At 39.8% G+C, this 20,820-nt stretch overlaps 1 protein-coding gene across 1 annotated transcript in view; it reads left to right on the top strand.

Moving 5' to 3' along the window:
• The window catches only part of TMPRSS11A (transmembrane serine protease 11A), a 78,026-nt gene that overhangs the window by 8,962 nt on the left and 48,244 nt on the right, over positions 1-20,820 (top strand). Inside the window, exons 2-3 of the mRNA XM_082629509.1 lie at positions 17,573-17,691; positions 19,707-19,825. Of these exons, the coding sequence (XP_082485635.1) occupies positions 17,573-17,691; positions 19,707-19,825 (238 nt within the window). The remainder of the gene's footprint in view (positions 1-17,572; positions 17,692-19,706; positions 19,826-20,820) is intronic.

The following is a 20,820-nucleotide window of genomic DNA, read 5'->3' as shown; positions in this document are numbered from 1 at the left end:
CTGCACCGTCTCCCAGGAATTCAATTCATTTAGCACCTTTGACAGTTTATATTAGTTCAGTAGACTTGTAGGTTGGCCTGGGAAACTAACCAATACTTTCTTTTTAAATCAGATAGTACATCTTAAACACCAGAAAACTCTATGAAGATTTATGGGAACATAACCTGTCTGTAAATTGGCATTTTTATAATAATCACATGTATCTACATTTGTATGATTGTAACATGTAACTACAAGAAAGCAGAAAAATAATCCTGAAAAGGAAAGATTTGGAGCTTAGAGCAAAAATGATAAAGGGCATGTAGTTGACTGTGGAGTGAGCCAAAGTTACTGCCTTCAAGGGAGGTCTTTGTAGGAAAAGGAAGATCCATGTGGAATAGGGGGTCCATGATGTCTTCTGCTAACTCAAGTCATCTTTGAACTCACATATATAGAAGTCATCAGCTCAGAGGGGTTTTTTTTGTTTCTTTTTTAAAATATTTATTTATTCATTGGGCTGTGCCAAGTCTTAGTTGCGGCACGTGGAATCTTCATTGCCACGTGTGGGCTCTTTAGTTGTGGCATGCGGGATCTAGTTCCCTGACCAGGGATCAAACCCAATCCCCTTGCATTGGGAGCGCAGAGTCTTAATCACTGGACCACCAGGGAAGTCCCCAGCTTAGAGTTTTGTTACTAAGGAAATGAATATCCCAACTCTGATCATTAACAATTCATACTGCTCTATATTTTCTTCAAGGTGTATATCTTTCAGTCTTCAAGATTGCAGAAAGCAAATTATTCATATTATCATATGTTTTTATTGATAACATCTTTGGAAAAATCATGCCATAAATACATCCTTCTAATGACTGAATAATCATAGTTAATGAAGGTGTAATGGATATGATAAATTGGATTTCATGCAGATTATAGGTTATGTTACTCTGAATAAATATCTTCTGTACTTGCCCTCTCCTTAAAGGAATGCAAAGTGCTAATTAGGTCATGATCAGGGATTACTTTTAGCTTTTTTCCTACTTTAATTTAGAAGAGTTCACTTTGTATTCCCAAGTTGTTACTTGAATAAAACAGTCGTCTTCTAATTTTATGCTTAAAACAGAATTCCCTTTTAATGAAATAGTTCTGCCCCAACTCCATAAAAATTAGAGAAGATTTTAAATCTCACATGTTTTTCTTTGAAAGCTATAGATTTCTGTCCCTTTTTATGAAAGTCATAATATTTTCAGTTGTGAGAAACTTCTAAGATCCTCCAAGATTCCCAACCCTTGGGGTATACACTCCTTCACCCAGTTATTCAAACACTAACGTAGGCGCTGCTGTGAGGGGATTCTGCAGATATAATGAAGGTCTCAAGTCAGTTGACTTTTAAATGGAGAGATTCTAATTTGTAGGCCTAACCTAATCAGGTGACACCTTAAAATAGAACAAGGCTCTACCTGGAGAAAGAGATTTAGAATGTGAAAGAAATTTGATGGGAGGGAGATTCCCCATTTCTGGCTTTGAAGATGGAGTGAGCTACATGGCAAAGAATGTGGGTGACATTTAGGAGCTGAGAGCCCTCTGACTGACAGCCAGCAAGGGAACAGGAACCCCAATTCAGCTTCAAGGAACTGAGCTCTGCCTCAAACCTAAGTGAGCCTGGAAGAGGGTCACATATGTCAGATGAGATTGCAGCCTCAACCAACCCCTTGATTTCACCCTCCTGAGATCCTGAGCAGAGAACTCAACCATGCCACATACAGAACTGTGAGTGAAGAAGTGACTGTTGTTTTAAGCTGCTAACTTTGTGGTAATTGTTACACAGCAACAGAAAATTAATATACCAGTGTTTGTTTTATGGGTGCAGGTAAAGCAGGAAAAAAATGCTTGAGCATCTCTACCTACATACAGGCTAGATTCCAAGGGCTTTACTGAGTATATTTCCTTTCAAATCTGTAGTGATATTATGCAAATCACTAATAGGACCTCTCCAGAATTGGAGGTTGATGATGAATATTTGTTTTCATGCCTTGCTTGTTCATAGTCATAAAAGTTGATATTAAGTTGCAAGTTTATTCATATAGGATTAAGTAGTTACAGCTTTAACCCATGGCTCCTGCAGCTTTTGTAGTTTGGCCTTGCACACCTGTTACATTCCCCAAAAGTTTTCTCAAAAGGAGAAAGACGCTGACAGCTGATCACCCGTTTGTTGGCCACCATTTCCTGCAAGATGTTAACAGCTCCTTGTATTGCATTTGTGGACATGACTGCCATGGCACTTGAAGCAGTTTATCAGTGAGTGTTGAACTACTCTTCTGCCTAGTGTCTCACAGCCTGTAATAGTGTGAGTTTGTGTGCATCTTGGTGGCGGGGATGTGATCTTCTTGCATCTACTTTCTCCATTTGTCCTACAAAGAGGAACTATGTTATCATGGGAAGATAGATTTAAAAGCTTGTAAACCTGCTTAAGGTCTAGCCTTTCTCCTTTGGTCCATTGTTGGTCTTGAATGACTTGAAGACACACTGATAAGATTCTCTAAGAAAATAAATGGTCAAATAAATGAAGAATGAATAAGTGAAGAGATGAATATATAAATAATAAATCTAGTTAAGAATTAAAATACAATCAATGGGGAGGTACTCTGGCACTGAGAAAAAATAGCATACTAGAAGTTAGAAGATATGAGTTTGAGATGACTACTAGCTTTATTATACTGGAGAAGGCACTTAATCATCTCTAGGCCTCAACTTCCTCAACTGGAAAATGTGTTACATTGTACTAAATAGTCTGTATATTATGCTTCACTTCTGAATCTAGGTTTTAAGCCAGTTAAGAGGATAAATAATGTCATATCCTATGAAGCTTCTTTTTTTTTTTAACATCTTTATTAGAGTAGAATTGCTTTACAACGGTCTGTCAGTTTCTGCTTTATAACAAAGTGAATCAGTTATACATATACATATGTCCCCAGGTCTCTTCCTTCTTGCATCTCCCTCCCTCCCACCCTCCCTATCTCAGCCCTCTAGGTGGTCACAAAGCACCGAGCTAATCTCCCTGTGCTATGCGGCTGCTTCCCACTAGCTATCTATTTTACGTTTGGTACTGTATATATGTCCATGCAACTCTCTCACTTTGTCCCAGCTTACCCTTCCCCCTCCCCATATCCTCAAGTCCATTCTCTAGTACATCCACATCTATGTTACCATCTTGCCCCTAGGATCTTCTGATCATTATCATTTTTTTTTTAGATTCCATATATATGTGTTAGCATACAGTATTTGTTTTTCTCTTTGTGACTTATTTCACTCTGTATGATAGTCTCTGGGTCCATCCACCTCACTACAAATAATTAGGTTTCATACCTTTTTATGGCTGAGTAATATTCCATTGTATATATGTGCCACATCTTCTTTACCATTCATCTGTTGATGGACACTTAGGTTGCTTCCATGTCCTGGCTATTGTAAATAGAGCTGCAATGAACATTTTGGTACATGACTCTTTTTGAATTATGGTTTTCTCAGTGTGTATGCCCAGTAGTGGGATTGCTGGGTCGTATGATAGTTCTATTTTTAGTTTTTTAAGGAACCTCCATACTGTTCTCCATAGGGGCTGTATCAATTTACATTCCCACTAACAGTGCAAGAGGATCCCCTTTTCTCCACACCCTCTCCAGCATTTATTGTTTCTAGATTCTTTAATGATGGCCATTCTGACTGGTGTGAGATGATATCTCATTGTAGTTTTGATATGCATTTCTCTAATGATTAATGATGTTGACCATTCTTTCATATGTTTGCTGGCAATCTGTATACCTTCTTTGGAGAAATGTCTATTTAGGTCTTCTGCCCATTTTTGGATTGGGTTGTTTGTTATTTTGCTATTGGGCTGCATGAGTTGCTTGTATGTTTTGGAGATTAATCCTTTGCCAGTTGCTTCATTTGCAAATATTTTCTCCCATTCTGAGGGTCCTCTTTTCATCTTGTTTATGGTTTCCTTTGCTGTGCAAAAGCTTTTAAGTCTCATTAGGTCCCATTTGTTTATTTTTGTTTTTCTTTCCATTTCTCAGGAAGGTAGGTCAAAAAGGATCTTGCGGTGATTTAAGTCATAGAGTGTTCTGCCTATGTTTTCCTCTAAGATTTGATTGTGTCTGGCCTTACATTAGGTCTTTAATCCATTTTGAGTTTATTTTTGTGTATGGTGTCAGGGAGTGTTCTAATTTCATTCTTTTACATGTAGCTGTCCAGTATTCCCAGCACCACTTATTGTAAAGGCTGTCTTTAATCCACTGTATATTCTTGCCTCCTTTATCAAAGATAAGGTGACCCTATGTGCGTGGGTTTATCTCTGGGTTTTCTATCCTGTTCCATTGATCTATATTTCTGTTTTTCTGCAGGTGCCATACTGTCTTGCTTACTGTAGCTTTGTCGTATAGTGTGCAGTCAGGGAGCCTGATTCCTCCAGCTCTGTTTTTCTTTCTCAAGATTGCTTTGGCTATTCAGGATCTTTTGTGTTTCCATACAAATTGTGAAAATTTTTGTTCTAGTTCTGTGAAAAATGCCAGTGGTAGTTTGATAGGAATTGCATTGAATCTGTAGATTGCTTTGGGTAGTAGAGTCATTTTCACAAGATTGATTCTTCCAATCCAAGAACATGGTATATCTTTCCAACTATTTGTATCATCTTTCATTTCTTTCATCAGTGTCTTATAATTTTCTGCATACAGGTCTTTTGTCTCCTTAGGTAGGTGTATTCCTAGATATTTTATTCTTTGTGTTGCAATGGTAAATGGGAGTGTTTTCTTGATTTCATTTTCAGATTTTTCATCATTAGTGTACAGGAATGCCAGAGATTTCTGTGCAATAATTTTGTATCCTGCTACTTTACCAAATGCATTGATTAGCTCTAGTACTTTTCTGGTAGCATCCTTAGGATTCTCTATGAATAGTATCATGTCATCTGCAAACAGTGACAGCTATACTTCTTTTCCTATTTGTATTCCTTTTATTTCTTTTTCTTCTCTGATTGCTGTAGCTAAAACTTCCAAAACTATGATGAGTAAGAGTGGTGAGAGTGGGCAACCTTGTCTTGTTCCTGACCTTAGTGGAAATGGTTTCAGTTTTTCACCATTGAGGACGATGTCGGCTGTGGGTTTTATGGCCATATAAAGGCTATAAATGGCCTTTATGATGTTGAGGAAAGTTCCCTCTATGCCTACTTTCTGGAGGGTGTTTAACATAAATGGGTGTTGAATTTTGTTGAAAGCTCTCTCTGCATCTATTGAGATGATCATACGGTTTTTCTCCTTCAATTTGCTAATATGGTGTATCACATTGATTGATTTGCATATATTGAAGAATCCTTGTATTCCTGGTATAAACCCATCTTGCTCATGATGTATGATCCTTTTACTGTGCTGTTGGATTCTGTGTGCTAGCATTTCGTTGAGGATTTTTGCATCTATGTTCATCAGTGATATTGGCCTGTAGTTTTCTTTCTTTGTGACATCCTTGTCTGGTTTTGGTATCAGGGTGATGGTGGCCTCGTAGAATGAGTTTGGGAGTGTTCCTCCCTCTGCTATATTTTGGAAGAGTTTGAGAAGGATAGGTGTTAGCTCTTCTCTAAATGCTTGATAGAATTCACCTGTGAAGCCATCTGGTCCTTGGCTTTTGTTTGTTGGAAGATTTTTAATCACAGTTTCAATTTCAGTGCTTGTGATTGGTCTGTTCATATTTTCTATTTCTTCCTGATTCAGTCTTGGCAGGTTGTGCATTTCTAAGAATTTGTCCATTTCTTCCAGGTTGTCCATTTTATTGGCATAGAGTTGCTTGTAGTAATCTCTCATGATCCTTTCTATTTCTGCAGTGTCAGTGGTTACTTCTCCTTTTTCATTTCTAATTCTATTGATTTGGGTCTTCTCCCTTTTTTTCTTGATAAGCCTGGCTAATGGTTTATCAATTATGTTTATCTTCTGAAAGAACCAACTTTTAGTTTTATTGATCATTGCTATCATTTCCTTCATTTCTTTTTCATTTATTTCTGATCTGATCTTGATGATTTCTTCCTTCTGCTAACTTTGGGTTTTTTTTGTTCTTGTCTCTCAAATTCCTTTAGGTGTAAGATTAAGTTGTTTATTTGAGATGTTTCTTGCTTCTTAAGGTAGGCTTGTATTGCTGTAAACTTCCCTCTAAGAACTGCTTTTGCTGCATCCCATAGCTTTTGGGCCATTGTGTTTTCATTGTCATTTGTTTCTAGGTATTTTTGATTTCCTCTTTGATTTCTTCAGTGAACTCTTGGTTATTAGGTAGTGTGTTGTATAGCCCCCATGTGTTTGTATTTCTTTTTTTTTATTAGTTTCTGATTTATAACAAAGTGAATCAGTCATACATATACATCTGTTCCCACATCCCTTCCCTCATGCATCTCCCTCCCTCCAAACCTCCCCATCCCACCCCTCCAGGCGGTCACAAAGCACTGAGCTGATCTCCCTGTACTCTGCAGCTGCTTCCCACTATCTATTTACCTTACGTTTGGTAGTGTATATATGTCCATGCCTCTCTTTCGCTTTGTCACAGCTTACCCTTCCCCCTCCCCATATCCTCAAGTCCATTCTCAAGTAGGTCTGTGTCTTTATTCCCGTTTTACCCCTAGGTTCTTCATGACATTTTTTTCAATTCCATATATATGTGTTAGCATACGGTATTTGTCTTTCTCTTTCTGACTTACTTCAATCTGTATGACAGACTCTAGGTCTATCCACCTCATTACAAATAGCTCAGTTTCGTTTCTTTTTATGGCTGAGTAATATTCCATTGTATATATGTGCCACATCTTCTTTATCCATTCATCCGAGGATGGACACTTAGGTTGTTTCCATCTCCGGGCTATTGTGAATAGAGCTGCAATGAACATTTTGGTACATGTCTCTTTTTGAATTATGGTTTTCTCAGGGTATATACCTAGTAGTGGGATTGCTGGGTCATATGGTAGTTCTATTTTTAGTTTTTTAAGGAACCTCCATACTGTTCTCCATACTGGATGTACCAATTCACATTCCCACCAGCAGTGCAAGGGTGTACCCTTTTCTCCACATCCTCTCCAGCATTTATTGTTTCTAGATTTCTTGATGATGGCCATTCTGACTGGTGTGAGATGATATCTCATTGTAGTTTTGATTTGCATTTCTCTAATGATTAATGATGTTGAGCATTCTTTCATGTGTTTGTTGGCAGTCTGTATATCTTCTTTGGAGAAATGCCTATTTAAGTCTTCTGCCCATTTTTGGATTGGGTTATTTGTTTTTTTGTTATTGAGCAGCATGAGCTGCTTGTAAATTTTGGACATTAATCCTTTGTCAGTTGCTTCATTTGCAAATATTTTCTCCCATTCTGAGGGTTGTCTTTTGATCTTGTTTATGGTTTCCTTTGCTGTGCAAAAGCTTTGAAGTTTCATTGGGTCCCATTTTTTTGTCTTTGTTTTTATTTCCATTTCTCTAGGAGGTGTGTCCAAAAGGATCTTGCTGTGATTTATGTCATAGAGTGTTCTGCCTATGTTTTCCTCTAAGAGTTTGATAGTTTCTGGCCCTAAATTTAGGTCTTTAATCCTTTTTGAGCTTATTTTTGTGTATGGTGTTAGGGAATGATCTAATCTCATACTTTTACATGTCCCTGTCCAGTTTTCCCAGCACCACTTATTGAAGAGGCTGTCCTTTCTCCACTGTACATTCCTGCCCCCTTTATCAAAGATAAGTTGACCATATGTGCATGGGTTTATCTCTGGACTTTCTATCCTGTTCCATTGATCTATCTTTCTGTTTTTATGCCAGTACTACACTGTCTTGATTACTGTAACTTTGTAGTATAGTCTGAAGTCAGGGAGCCTGATTCCTCCAGGTCCATTTTTCGTTCTGAAGATTGCTTTGGCGATTCAGGGTCTTTTGTTTTTCCAAACAAATTTTGAAATTTTTTGTTCTAGTTCTTTGAAAAATGCCAGTGGTAGTTTGAAAGGGATTGCACTGAATCTGTAGGTTGCTTTGGGTAGTAGAGTCATTTTCACAAAATTGATTCTTCCAATCCAGGAACATGGTATATCTCTCCATCTATTTGTATCATCTTTAATTTCTTTCATCAGTGACTTATAATTTTCTGCATACAGGTCTTTTGTCTCCTTGGGTAGGTTGATTCCTAGATATTTTATTATTTTTGTTGCAATGGTAAATGGGAGTGTTTTCTTGATTTAATTTTCAGATTTTTCATCATTAGTGTACAGGAATGCCAGAGATTTCTGTGCAATAATTTTGTATCCTGCTACTTTACCAAATTCATTGATTAGCTCTAGTAGTCTTCTGGTAGCATCTTTAGGATTCTAGATGTATAGTATCATGTCATTTGCAAACAGTGACAACTTTACTTCTTCTTTTCCAATTTGGATTCCTTTTATTTCCTTTTCTTCTCTGATTGCTGCGGCTAAAACTTCCAAAACTAGGTTGAATAAGAGTGGTGAGAGTGGGCAACCTTGTCTTGTTCCTGATCTTAGTGGAAATGGTTTCAGTTTTCACCATTGAGGACAATGTTGGCTGTGGGTTTGTCATATATGGCCTTTATTATGTTGAGGAAAGTTCCCTCTATGCCTACTTTCTGCAGGGTTTTTATCATAAATGGGTGTTGAATTTTGTCGAAAGCTTTCTCTGCATCTATTGAGATGATCATATGGTTTTTCTCCTTCAACTTGTTAATATGGTGTATCACGTTGATTCATTTGCGTATATTGAAGAATCCTTGCATTCCTGGAATAAACCCCACTTGATCATGGTGTATGATCCTTTTAATGTGCTGTTGGATTCTGTTTGCTAGTATTTTGTTGAGGATTTTTGCATCTATGTTCATCAGTGATATTGGCCTGTAGTTTTCTTTCTTTGTGACATCCTTGCCTGGTTTTGGTATCAAGGTGATGGTGGCCTCGTAGAATGAGTTTGGGAGTATTCCTTCCTCTGATATTGTTTGGAAGAGTTTGAGAAGGATAGGTATTAACTCTTCTCTAAATGTTTGATAGAATTCGCCTGTGAAGCCATCTGGTCCTGGGCTTTTGTTTGTTGGAAGATTTTTAATCACAGTTTCAATTTCAGTGCTTGTGATTGGTCTATTCATATTTTCTATTTCTTCCTGATTCAGTCTTGGCAGGTTGTGCATTTCTAAGAATTTGTCCATTTCTTCCAGGTTGTCCATTTTATTGGCATAGAGTTGCTTGTAGTAATCTCTCATGATCTTTTGTATTTCTGCAGTGTCAGTTGTTACTTCTCCTTTTTCATTTCGAATTCTATTGATTTGAGTCTTCTCCCTTCTTTTCTTGATGAGTCTGGCTAATGGTTTGTCAATTTTGTTTATCTTGTCAAAGAACCAGCTTTTAGTTTGGTTGAACTTTGCTATCGTTTCCTTCATTTCTTTTTCATTTATTTCTGATCTGATCTTTATGATTTCTTTCATTCTGCTAACTTTGGGGTTTTTTTGTTCTTCTTTCTCTAATTGCTTTAGGTGCAGGTCATGTTGTTTACTCGAGATGTTTCCTGTTTCTTAAGGTGGGATTGTATTGCTATAAACTTCCCCCTTAGAACTGCTTTTGCTGCGTCCCATAGGTTTTGGGTCGTCGTGTCTCCATTGTCATTTGTTTCTAGGTATCTTTTAATTTCCTCTTTGATTTCTTCAGTGATCACTTCGTTATTGAGTAGTGTATTGTTTAGCCTCCCTGTGTTTGTATTTTTTACAGCTCTTTTCCTGTAATTGATGTCTAGTCTCATAGCATTGTGGTCGGAAAAGATACTTGATACAATTTCAATTTTCTTAAATTTACCAAGGCTTGATTTGTGACCCAAGATATGATCTATCCTGGAGAATGTTCCATGAGCACTTGAGAAAAATGTGTATTCTGTTGTTTTTGGATGGAATGTCCTATAAATATCAACTAAGTCCATCTTGTTTAATGTATCATTTAAAGCTTGTGTTTCCTTATTTATTTTCATTTTGGATGATCTGTCCATTGGTGAAAGTGGGGTGTTAAAGTCCCCTACTATGATTGTATTACTGTCAATTTCCCCTTTTATGGCTGTTAGTATTTGCCTTATGTATTGAGGTGCTCCTATGTTGGGTGCATAAATATTTACAATTGTTATATCTTCTTCTTGGATCGATCCCTTTATCATTATGTAGTGTCCTTCTTTGTCTCTTCTAGTAGTCTTTATTTTAAAGTCTATTTAGTCTGATATAAGAATTGCTACTCCAGCTTTCTTTTGATTTCCATTTGCATGGAATATCTTTTTCCATCCCCTCACACTCAGTCTGTATGTGTCTCTAGGTCTGAAGTGGGTCTCTTGTAGACAGCATATATATGGGTCTTGTTTTTGTATCGATTCAGCCACTCTGTGTCTTTTGGTGGGAGCATTTAGTCCATTTACATTTAAGGTAATTATTGATATGTATGTTCCTATTCCCATTTCCTTAATTGTTTTGGGTTCGTTATTGTAGGTATATTCCTTCTGTTGTGTTTCTTGCCTAGAGAAGTTCCTTTAGCATTTGTTGTAAAGCTGGTTTGGTGGTGCTGAACTCTCTCAGCTTTTGCTTGTCTGTAAACGTTTTAATTTCTCCATCAAATCTGAATGAGATCCTTGCTGGGTAGAGTAATCTTGGTTGCAGGTTTCTCTCCTTCATCATTTTAATTATGTCCTGCCACTCACTTCTGGCTTGTAGAGTTTCTGCTGAGAGATCAACTGTTATCCTGATGGGGATTCCCTTGTGTGTTATTTTTTTTCCCTTGCTGCTTTTAATATGATTTCTTTGTGTTTAATTTTTGACAGTTTGATTAATATGTGTCTTGGCGTATTTCTCCTTGGATTTATTCTGTATGGGACTCTCTGTGTCTCCTGGACTTGATTAACTATTTCCTTTCCCATATTAGGGAAGTTTTCAACTATAATCTCTTCAAATATTTTCTCAGTCCCTTTCTTTTTCTCTTCTTCTTCTGGAACCCCTATAATTCGAATGTTGGTGCATTTAATGTTGTCCCAGAGGTCTCTGAGACTGTCCTCTGTTCTTTTCATTCTTTTTTCTTTATTTTGCTCTGCAGCAGTTATTTCCACTATTTTATCTTCCACCTCACTTATCCGTTCTTCTGCCTCAGTTATTCTGCTATTGGTCCCATCTAGAGTATTTTTCATTTCATTTATTTTGTTTTTAATCGATGCTTGTTTCATCTTTAGTTCTTCTAGGTCCTTGTTAACTCTTTCTTGCATTTTGTCTATTCTATTTCCAAGATTTTGGATCTTGGAAATAGAATCTTGGATCAGCTTTACTATCATTATTCTGAATTCTTTTTCAGGTAGACTGCCTATTACCTCTTCATTTGTTAGGTCTGGTAGGTTTTTATCTTGCTCCTTCACCTGCTGTGTGTTTTTCTGTCTTCTCATTTTGCTTATCTTCCTGTGTTTGGGGTCTCCTTTTTGCAGGCTACAGATTCGTAGTTCCCGTTGTTTTTGGTGTCTGTCCCCAGTGGCTAAGGTTGTTTCAGTAGGTTGTGTAGGTTTCCTGGTTGGGGGGACTAATGCCTGTGTTCTGGTGGTTGAGGCTCGATCTTGTCTTTCTGGTGGACAGGTCCACGTCTGGTGGTGTGTTTTTGGGTGCCTGTGGCCTTATTATGTTTTTAGGTAGCCTCTCTGCTAATGGGTGGGGTTGTGTTCCTGCCTTGCTAGTTGCTTGGCATAGGGTGACCAGCACTGTAGCTTGCTGGTCGTTGAGTGAAGCTGGGTGCTGGTGTTGAGATGGAGATCTCTGGGAGATTTTCGCTGCTTGCTATTATGTGGAGCTGAGAGGTCTCTTGTGGACCCGTGCCCTGAAGTTGGCTCTCCCACTTCAGAGGCACAGCACTGACTCCTGGCTGCAGCACCAAGAGCCTTTCATCTACCCGGCTCATAATAACAGGGAGAAAAAGTAGAAAGAAAGAATTAGTAGAAGAAAGAAAGAGAGGGGGAAAGAAAGGAGGAAGGGAAGAAAGGAAGGAAGGAAGAAAGAAAGAAAGAAAGGAGGGAGGGAGGGAGGAAGGATGGAAAGAAAGAAAGAAAGAAAGGAGAGATGGAGGGAGGAATGAAAGCAAAAGGAAGAGTGAATGGAAGAAGGGAGGGAGGGAGGGAGGGAGGAAAGAAAGAAAGAAAGACAGGAGGGAGGGAGGGAGGGAGGAAGGAAAGAAAAAGAAAGAAGGAAAGGAGGAGCGGAGGGAGGGAGGGAGGGAGGAAGGGAAGGTAGGAAAAAAAGAAAGAGCAGGTAAAGTAAAATAGAATAAAGTATGAAATATAGTAGCGTTATTAAAATTAAAAAGTAATTATTGAAAAAAAAACCGGACAGATAGAACCCTGGGACATATGGTGGAAGCAAAGCTATACAGAGAGAATCTTACACAGAAGATTACACATACACATTCACAAAATAGAGCAGGGGAAAAAATCAAAAATCTTGCTGTCCAAGTCCACCTCCTCAATTTGGGATAATTCGTTGTAAAAAGAGGAAAAGGGCAAGAAGTCTGAAATCTTGCTCTCTAAGTCCACCTCCTTAATTTGGGATAATTCGTTGTAAAAAGAGGAAAAGGGGGGAAAGTCTTAAATCTTGTCCTCAAAGTCCACTTCCTCAATTTGCGATGATTCGCTGTCCATTTATGCACTCCACAGACGCAGCGCACATCAAATGGACCGTGGAGCTTTAATCCGCTGCCTCCGAGGCTGCACAGAGAGATTTCCCTGTCTCTGCTCTCACAGCTCCCGGGTCTCAGCCTTGGACCTGGCCCCGCCTCTGCGCGTAGGTCGCCGGAGGGCGTCCGTTCTTCGCTCAGACAGGACGGGTTTAAAGGAGCCACTGATTCGGGGGCTCTGGCTCACTCAGGCAGAGGGGAGGGAGGGGCGCGCAGTGTGGGGCGGGCCTGCGGCGGCAGAGGCCGGCGTGACGTTGCAGCAGCCCGAGGCGCTCCGTGCGCTTTCCTGGGAAAGCTGTCCCCAGGTCCCGGGACCCCGGCAGTGGCGGGGTGCACAGGCCCCCCGGAAGGCGGGGTTGACAGTGACCCGCGCTCGCACACAGGCCCCGCGGCGGCGGCGGCAGCAGCAGCCCCAGCGTCCCACGCCCGTCTCCGAGGTCCGCGCCTGTCTCCGGCGCTTTCCCAAGCAGCCCTCTTAATGCCCTCTCCTCGCGCACCAGGAAACAAAAGGGAAAAAAGTCTCTTGCCTCTTCGGCAGCTCCAGACCCTTTCCCCGGACTCCCTCCAGGCTAGCCGTGGTGCACTAACCCCCTTAGGCTCTCTTCCTGCCGCCAGCCCCAGTCCTCTCCCTGCGCTCCGACTGAAAGCCGATACCGGAGCCTCAGCTCCCAGCCCCGCCCGCCCCGGAGGCCAAGCAGACAAGCCTCTCGGGCTGGTGTGTGCCTGAGGGCACTGATCCTCTGTGCCGGAATCTCTCCGCTTTGCCCTCCACACCCCTGTTGCTGTGCTCTCCTCCGCTACTCCGAAGCTTTCCCCCTCCGCCACCTGCAGTCTCCGCCCGCGAAGGGGCTTCTAGTGTGTGGAAACCTTTCCTCCTTCATGGTCGTTGAGTGGAGCTGGGTCTTGGCATTGAGATGGAGATCTCTGGGAGATTTTTGACGTTCGATATTACGTGAAGCTGGGACCAGTGTCCTGAAGTTGGCTCTCCCACCTCAGTGGCACAGCACTGACTCCTGGCTGGAGCACCAAGAATCTGTCCTCCACAGGGCTCAGAATAAAAGGGGGGGGGGGAAGAAAGAAAGAAAGAAAGAAGAAGATAAAGTAAAATAAAATAAAATTATTAAAATAAAAAATAATTAGGACAAAACTTTTTTAAGTAATTAAAAAAAAAAAAAAAAACGGACAGACAGAACCCTAGGATAAATGGTAAAAGCAAAGCTATACAGACAAAATCACACACAGAAGCATACACATACACACTCACAAAAAGAGAAAAAGGGGAAAAAGTATATATATCGTTGCTCCCAAAGTCCACCTCCTCAATTTGGGATGATTTGTTGTCTATTCAGGTATTCCACAGATGCAGGGTACATCAAGTTTATTGTGGAGCTTTAATCTGCTGCTCCTGCGGCTGCTGGGAGAAATTTCCTTTTCTTTGTTCGCACAGCTCCCGGGGTTCAGCTTTGGATTTGGCCCCGCCTCTGCATGTAGGTCGCCTGAGTGCGTCTGTTCTTCGTTCCCACAGGATGGGGTTAAAGGAGTAGCTGGTTCAGGGTCTCTGCCTCACTCAGGCCGGGGGGAGGGAGGGGCATGGAGTGCGGGGCAAGCCTGCAGCGGCAGAGGCTGGCTAACGTTGCACCAGCCTGAGGCGCGCCATGCGTTCTCCCGGGGAAGTTGTCCCTGGATCACGGGACCCTGGCAGTGGTGGGCTGCACAGGCTCCCGGGAGGGGAGGTGTGGATAGTGACCTGTGCTTGCACACAGGCTTCTTGGTGGCTACAGCAGCAGCCTTACCATCTCACTCCCGTCTCTGGGGTCCGCACTGATAGCCACGGCTCACCCCTGTCTCTGGAGCTCCTTTAAGCTGCGCTCTTAATCCCCTCTCCTCACGCACCAGGAAACAAAGGGGTAAGAAAAAGTCCCTTGCCTCTTCGGCTGCTCTAGACTTTTTCCCGGATTCCCTCCCGGCTAGCCGTGGCACACTAACCTTTTTAGGCTGTGTTCACGCCGCCAACTCCAGTCCTCTCCCTGCGCTCCGACCGAAGCCCGAGTCTCAGCTCCAGCCCCCGCCCGCCCCACCCTGGTGGCTGAGCAGACAAGCCTCTCGGGCTGGTGAGTGCTGGTCGGCACCGGTCCTCTGTGCGGGAATCTCTCCACTTTGCCCTCCGCACCCCTGTTGCTGCACTCTCCTCCCTGGCTTTGCAGCTTCCCCCCTCCACCACCCGCAGTCTCTGCCCGCGAAGGGGCTTCCTAGTGTGTGGAAACCTTTCCTCCTTCACAGCTCCCTCCCACTCTTTCAGGTCCCTTCCCTATTCTTTTGTCTCTGTTTATTCTTTTTTCTTTTGCCCTACCCAGGTACGTGGGGGAGTTTCTTGCCTTTTGGGAGATCTGAGGTCCTCTGCCAGCATTCAGTAGGTGTTCTGTAGGAGTTGTTCCACATGTAGATGTATTTCTGATGTATTTGTGGGGAGGAATGTGATCTCCGTGTCTTACTCTTCTGCCATCTTGAAGCTCCTCCTGTTTGTTGTTTTTATGTTCTGTAACCTTTGGTCTTGTCCATCAAAAACTGCCTTTCGACAGCCAGTTGTCTAGATTCTTTTAAATCAGTCAATGTGCATTGTCAGTATTTTCCATACACAACAGAATTCAGGTCTCTCAAGTTTCACTACTGGTAATTTTTACACAGCAAGCAACAGAAGATTAATAGACCAGTGTTTGTTTTATGGGTGCAGGTAAAACAGGAAAAGAATACTTGAGCATCTCTACCTACAAACAGGCTAGATTCCAAAGGCTTTACTAAGTATATTTCCTATCAAATCTGAAGTGATATTATGCAAATCACTAATAGGACCTCTCCAGAATGGGAGGTTGATGATGCATATTTGCTTTCATGCATTGCTTGTTCACATTCATAAAAGTTGATATTAAGTTGAAAGTTTATTCATATAGGATTAAGTAATTTATTGGCTAAATGTATTACTTATGCCAAAACTATTACCTTCTTAACTATTTAGGTCCAAACAATTTATACCTTTCATGCTGGCATTTATGTATAAAAGTATTTTATATTAAAAAAATTCCTGTAAATCAATCAATATTTATTAAAAGTCTACTTAGAGTAAATCAATGCACTAAATATTGTGAAACATGAAAAATACCTCTGACCCCAAAGAATTAGCTTTTCAATAGACACACAAAAAGATAAATTCTATTGAAAGGGATAAATTAAGTTGACTACAATGGCAAGTTGCAGAGAAGGAGCACTAGAAAATGAGTTAGATGACCTGGGTCCTTTTAAGTCTCCTGGCTCTAACAAATAAGGCATCTTCTCTCTCAGCCTCTGTTGTTTCATATGTAAGGTTGGTGTAATACCTGATTCTCATGGATTTATAAAATTCCTACTCTGTACCAGGCACCTTATTAGGTCTTAATGATAAAAAGATGAACATGACTAGTTTAACCCATTGAGTTCACTGTTAAGTACAGGTTAATATACTTGAAAATAAACAGTTACTACAATGTGATTATCACTATTGTTGAGCATAACTAGAGGAAGAGCAAAGAGTTACTTTTTTTCTCCTAAACTGTGGAAATTTCCTCTAATCCAGAGGTGATGCAATATAAAGTATATAGCATCACTTTTGAAGTATTTTTGCCAAATGAATTTAAATCTAATCAAATCTTTAGATCTGAATTTAAGCTTATAAGAAATGAGGGGGATAGAACAACTTAAATGAGATCAAAAGAAAGCATTCAGACAAGTCCAGGAGGTGGACATTCTAAAGAAAAACTGGCTTGATCTCTTCAACAAGTCAATGCCATTAAAAATTAAAAAGCAGGGCTTCCCTGGTGGCGCAGTGGTTGAGTCCTCCTGCTGATGCAGGGGATGTGGGTTCGTGCCCCGGTCCAGGAGGATCCCACATGCCGCGGAGCGGCTGGGCCCGTGAGCCATGGCCTCTGAGCCTGTGCGTCCGGAGCCTGTGCTTTGCAACGGGAGAGGCCACAGCAGTGAGAGGCCCATGTACCACAAAAAAAAAATAATAATAATAAAATAAAATAAAAAGCAAGCTGGACTCTTTTATATTAAAAAAGACTTAAAAGACATAACAACCAAGGTACTATGAGGTCCTTGATTTGTACAATCCATCTGTAAATAGGGACAATAAAGGAAATCTGAAGATGGATTTTATATTAGAAGATAAAAAGATTAGAGAAATACTGTTAATTTTTTAAGAGTGTTATGGTATTGTGGTTATATTGTAAATATCCTAATTGCTTATAATAATGATTTGGTAAAAACTCATGAAGTCCTATTTTACATTAAAATACAGCAGAAAATAATGAATGAAGCCATTATAGCAAAAATGTTTACAACTGACAAAATGATGTGATGAATATAGAGGTGTTCTACTATACCATTCTTTCTCAATTTCTGTGTCTGAAAAATTTCATAATAGTTAAAAGTGAAAGATAGGAATAAATGAGACAATATATTTGAAATCACTTTGTAAACTTTAAAAGGAGAGATAAAAGAGATTTTTTTTTTTTTAAGAAATTGTTGGAGAAAGAAAGAATGGTTCTTTTTCAAGCATATGTGCTACTTTGGACCACACTGCTAAGAGAAGTCAGGACTGACCACCACAGAGATCCACCCAATGCCTCTAGAAATAGAAACCAGGAGCAATAGCATGGATTCCCAGATACTGATCTTTTTAATACCTCCCTTCATGCCGAGATGACCTTGACCAAAATTGAAGACAAATGTCTTCTTGCTGGGAAAGGTGGGCTAAAGCAACGTGCACTCATCCAAGAAGAAGCAGAAAGCCTGTAACCATTACAACATGAGAGTAACTTTTCCTTTTTGCAGATCGGTAGGATTTGGCACCCAAAGCAGAGGTTTGAAACCATGGATGATTGCCCTTATTGTGTTATTACTGACAGTGGTAACTGTGGCCACTGGTCTTCTGGCTCACTTCTTAGTCTCTGGTAGGTAAAATTGTGGATTTTGCTTGGTTTGATTTCAGTTTTCTGTAAAGCTTCATTTGAATAAATGTAAATTTATTTCCATCCAAAAATAATGTACTTTCACCAGTAAATGTCTACATTTTGAATTTTTAAATTTATTCAGTCATTTCATCAACAAATAACTACTGAATGTTTAGTATGTCCAAGTACTTTTCAGGGCACTCAAGAAACAGCATTAAGCAAAGCAGATATATTTCCCACCTCCTTGAAGCTCACAATCTAGTATTCTTTTCAGAATCTATAAAAAAGACCAAAATAGTAATTGTCTAAAATTTACTAGTAATCACAATAAACTCTAATCACTCATGTATATGTAAGTGAAAAATTATGATGAATTAGTTATTAAAATTGGCTCTTTTACTCAGCATTTTCTGCCCACTAACATTTCTAGGGAAGAAAGAAAAGCACATGTCCAATGAAATAATGAATTTTAAAATTATTGGTAAAGTATAAATATGATACAATATTATTACTTATTTTTAGAGAAAAAATTTTACTCTTTCCAAAACAATATTGAGAGATTATTTTTCTATTGCCTGATATATTTATAATCCCACAAAAATTCACTGCAGAATTCTCTTTTTATATTGCATCACTCTGCAGAGTGCAAACCATTTACATTTTTGACAAACGTCCACAATGTCAATCTCACAGAGATGTATGTGATAAGACAACTAGTTCAGGGGACTTACTTGAATGGACTTATCTGTTGTCTCTTTCCTCAGACTTGATGGGGGAGTGAAGATTCTTTTAGGAGCTTTAAAGGTCTTAAGAACATAGTTCTGGGGCCCATATAACGACCCCATCTGTAGCTTACACCAATGGCAAAAGATTCTCAGGTCGACTAATTTAATGTATAGAAGCCCCTTTACTACGAGTAGAGGGTTCAATTACAAATGGACTATATAGATTAGTAATTGGGGAGACCAAAAAAGCACCACAGAGTCCCGAGATGTCCCTGGGAGATAGACCATCCTGAGGTCCTCTTTCTTCCCTAGATCCACAGCTTCCCAAGGAGAGATGTGCTTCTGTGGTTGCTCCATTTTCTATCTTTAACTCTTTGTAGATTTCTTGCCCCACCAGGGCCATACTCCTAAGATTACCACATTCCTCCACTGTTCTGTTTTTTATAACCTTTCCTGAGAGATGAGCAGAAATCTGATTGATTCATCCCTTTTACACACTGTTCTCACCTCCAATCTCAGGCAGTTTTTTCCCTGCCTTTCTTTTCACACTTTTCTTAGTGTGCCTGGCTCTCCCATTAAAAACCAAAATTTACAAGAACACTTATTTACCTCTACTTCCAGTAGAGTACAAGGTGGTATACATTTCACCACAGCAAGAAGCAATACAGTAATTAAATATTTCCAGCTCTAGAGCCACGCTTGTCTGGGTTTAAACTTGGAGAGGCCATTAACTAGTTTTATAGCACAGAGCAAGTTACTTAATGCCTCCTGCCTCATTTTCTTCATCTGTAAAATGAAGGTGATGCCAGTCTTAGAGAGCTTAGTGAGAGTCAAATGAATTAATACATATAAAGTGCCCAGAACAGAGCTTGGCACATAGTAGGCACTGAATAAATACCAGCTACTATTATTAACATACATTAATCATTATTTTTATTTTTTATTTTTTATTTATTTATTTTTGCGGTACACGGGCCTCTCACTGTTGTGGCCTCTCCCGTTGCGGAGCACAGGCTCCAGACACCCAGGCTCAGCGGCCGTGGGTCATGGGCCCATCCACTCCGCAGCATGTGGGGTCCTCCCGGACCGGGGCATGAACCTGTGTCCCCTGCATTGGCAGGCGGACTCTCAACCACTGCGCCACCAGGGAAGCCCTATTTTTATTATATTATTAAACTAAAGTCTCAGAGATATATTCAAGACTTCATATTAGTCCCATTATAGTTGGGCCTTAGATCCCAAAATCTACCCTCAAACCACTTAATTTCCTACTTTTTCTTTTCATCACAGGCCAGAAAATGGAGTATTATCATGGCACCTTTAAAATTTCAGATCTACGAGTCAAAAGTAATTCTGGACAAAGCAGCCCTTACCAGCTTAAGGACTTACAGGAGATGACTGAAAACTTGGTAAGTCAGATAAGATGGTTTCTATCATAAAATATTGCAGGAGGAAGGGATTTTGTGAATCATTTTCCCCACTATTTCTTAAAACATGATTTTCAGACAATTTGCATCAGAATCATCTTGCAGATTCCCAGGTCCCACTCCAAATCTTCTGAATCAGTGTCTGATGGAGTGGGTGGGTAGGGAGAGGGGAGTAAGGGAATCTGCATTCTAGCAAATTGGTGATTTTGATAAACCACTTTTTAAACCACCTGATTTAAAAGTGAGAGAATGGAAGCCAAGGTATCCCAGCCCTTTGCTCCCCCATTCCACCACAATACTACCCAACTGAAAAGCTTAAACATACCAGAAGTGGTTATTTGTAAAACCACATGCTTTTTTTTTAGACCACATTTTAAGACTTAAAATATTTTTTAAATACATGAAAAAAGGAAAGAGGATTATAAATGTTCATTTTATCTCAAAAACACACTAATTAAGATAAAATACCCAGACCTATTGTGCAATATTCAAATGAACTGCTACCGATTTTGTTAAAACTGAAATACAAGACTGTCCCCCCCCCAAAAAAAAAGTAAACTCAGTTGCATAACAGCTCTGCTCACGATGTGTGTGAACCATCACTCAAAAACTAAGGTCAAGTTAACTTCCTTGACAAAGAAGCACAGAGCATAAAATTATTTTAAAAGGGTGGAAATGTCAGGTGTTGGTTTGTTTTAGTCAAAGAATCATTTTTACTCAAAACATTTCCTTTCTTTCTCAAACCATTTTAATTTTTTCATGCCACTATTTGATCTTGTCCACATGCATACCCAGTTGCAACATATTCACAGCCACATCACAAATGGAGTTTTTAATCTATATTTTCAATTCTCATTAAATTATGCAATGTTTTTTATTTTGCAGTCTCATCCCCTCAAATCAATAATTACATTTATAGATTGATATATATCCTCCATTCTTTTATATTCAGAGCACCTTAGAAAATAGCATTTGTG

This window comes from Mesoplodon mirus (assembly GCF_964341445.2).
Source record: "Mesoplodon mirus genome assembly, chromosome: 2".
NCBI lineage: Eukaryota > Metazoa > Chordata > Mammalia > Artiodactyla > Ziphiidae > Mesoplodon > Mesoplodon mirus.
This window is presented reverse-complemented; position numbering and strand designations above follow the sequence as displayed.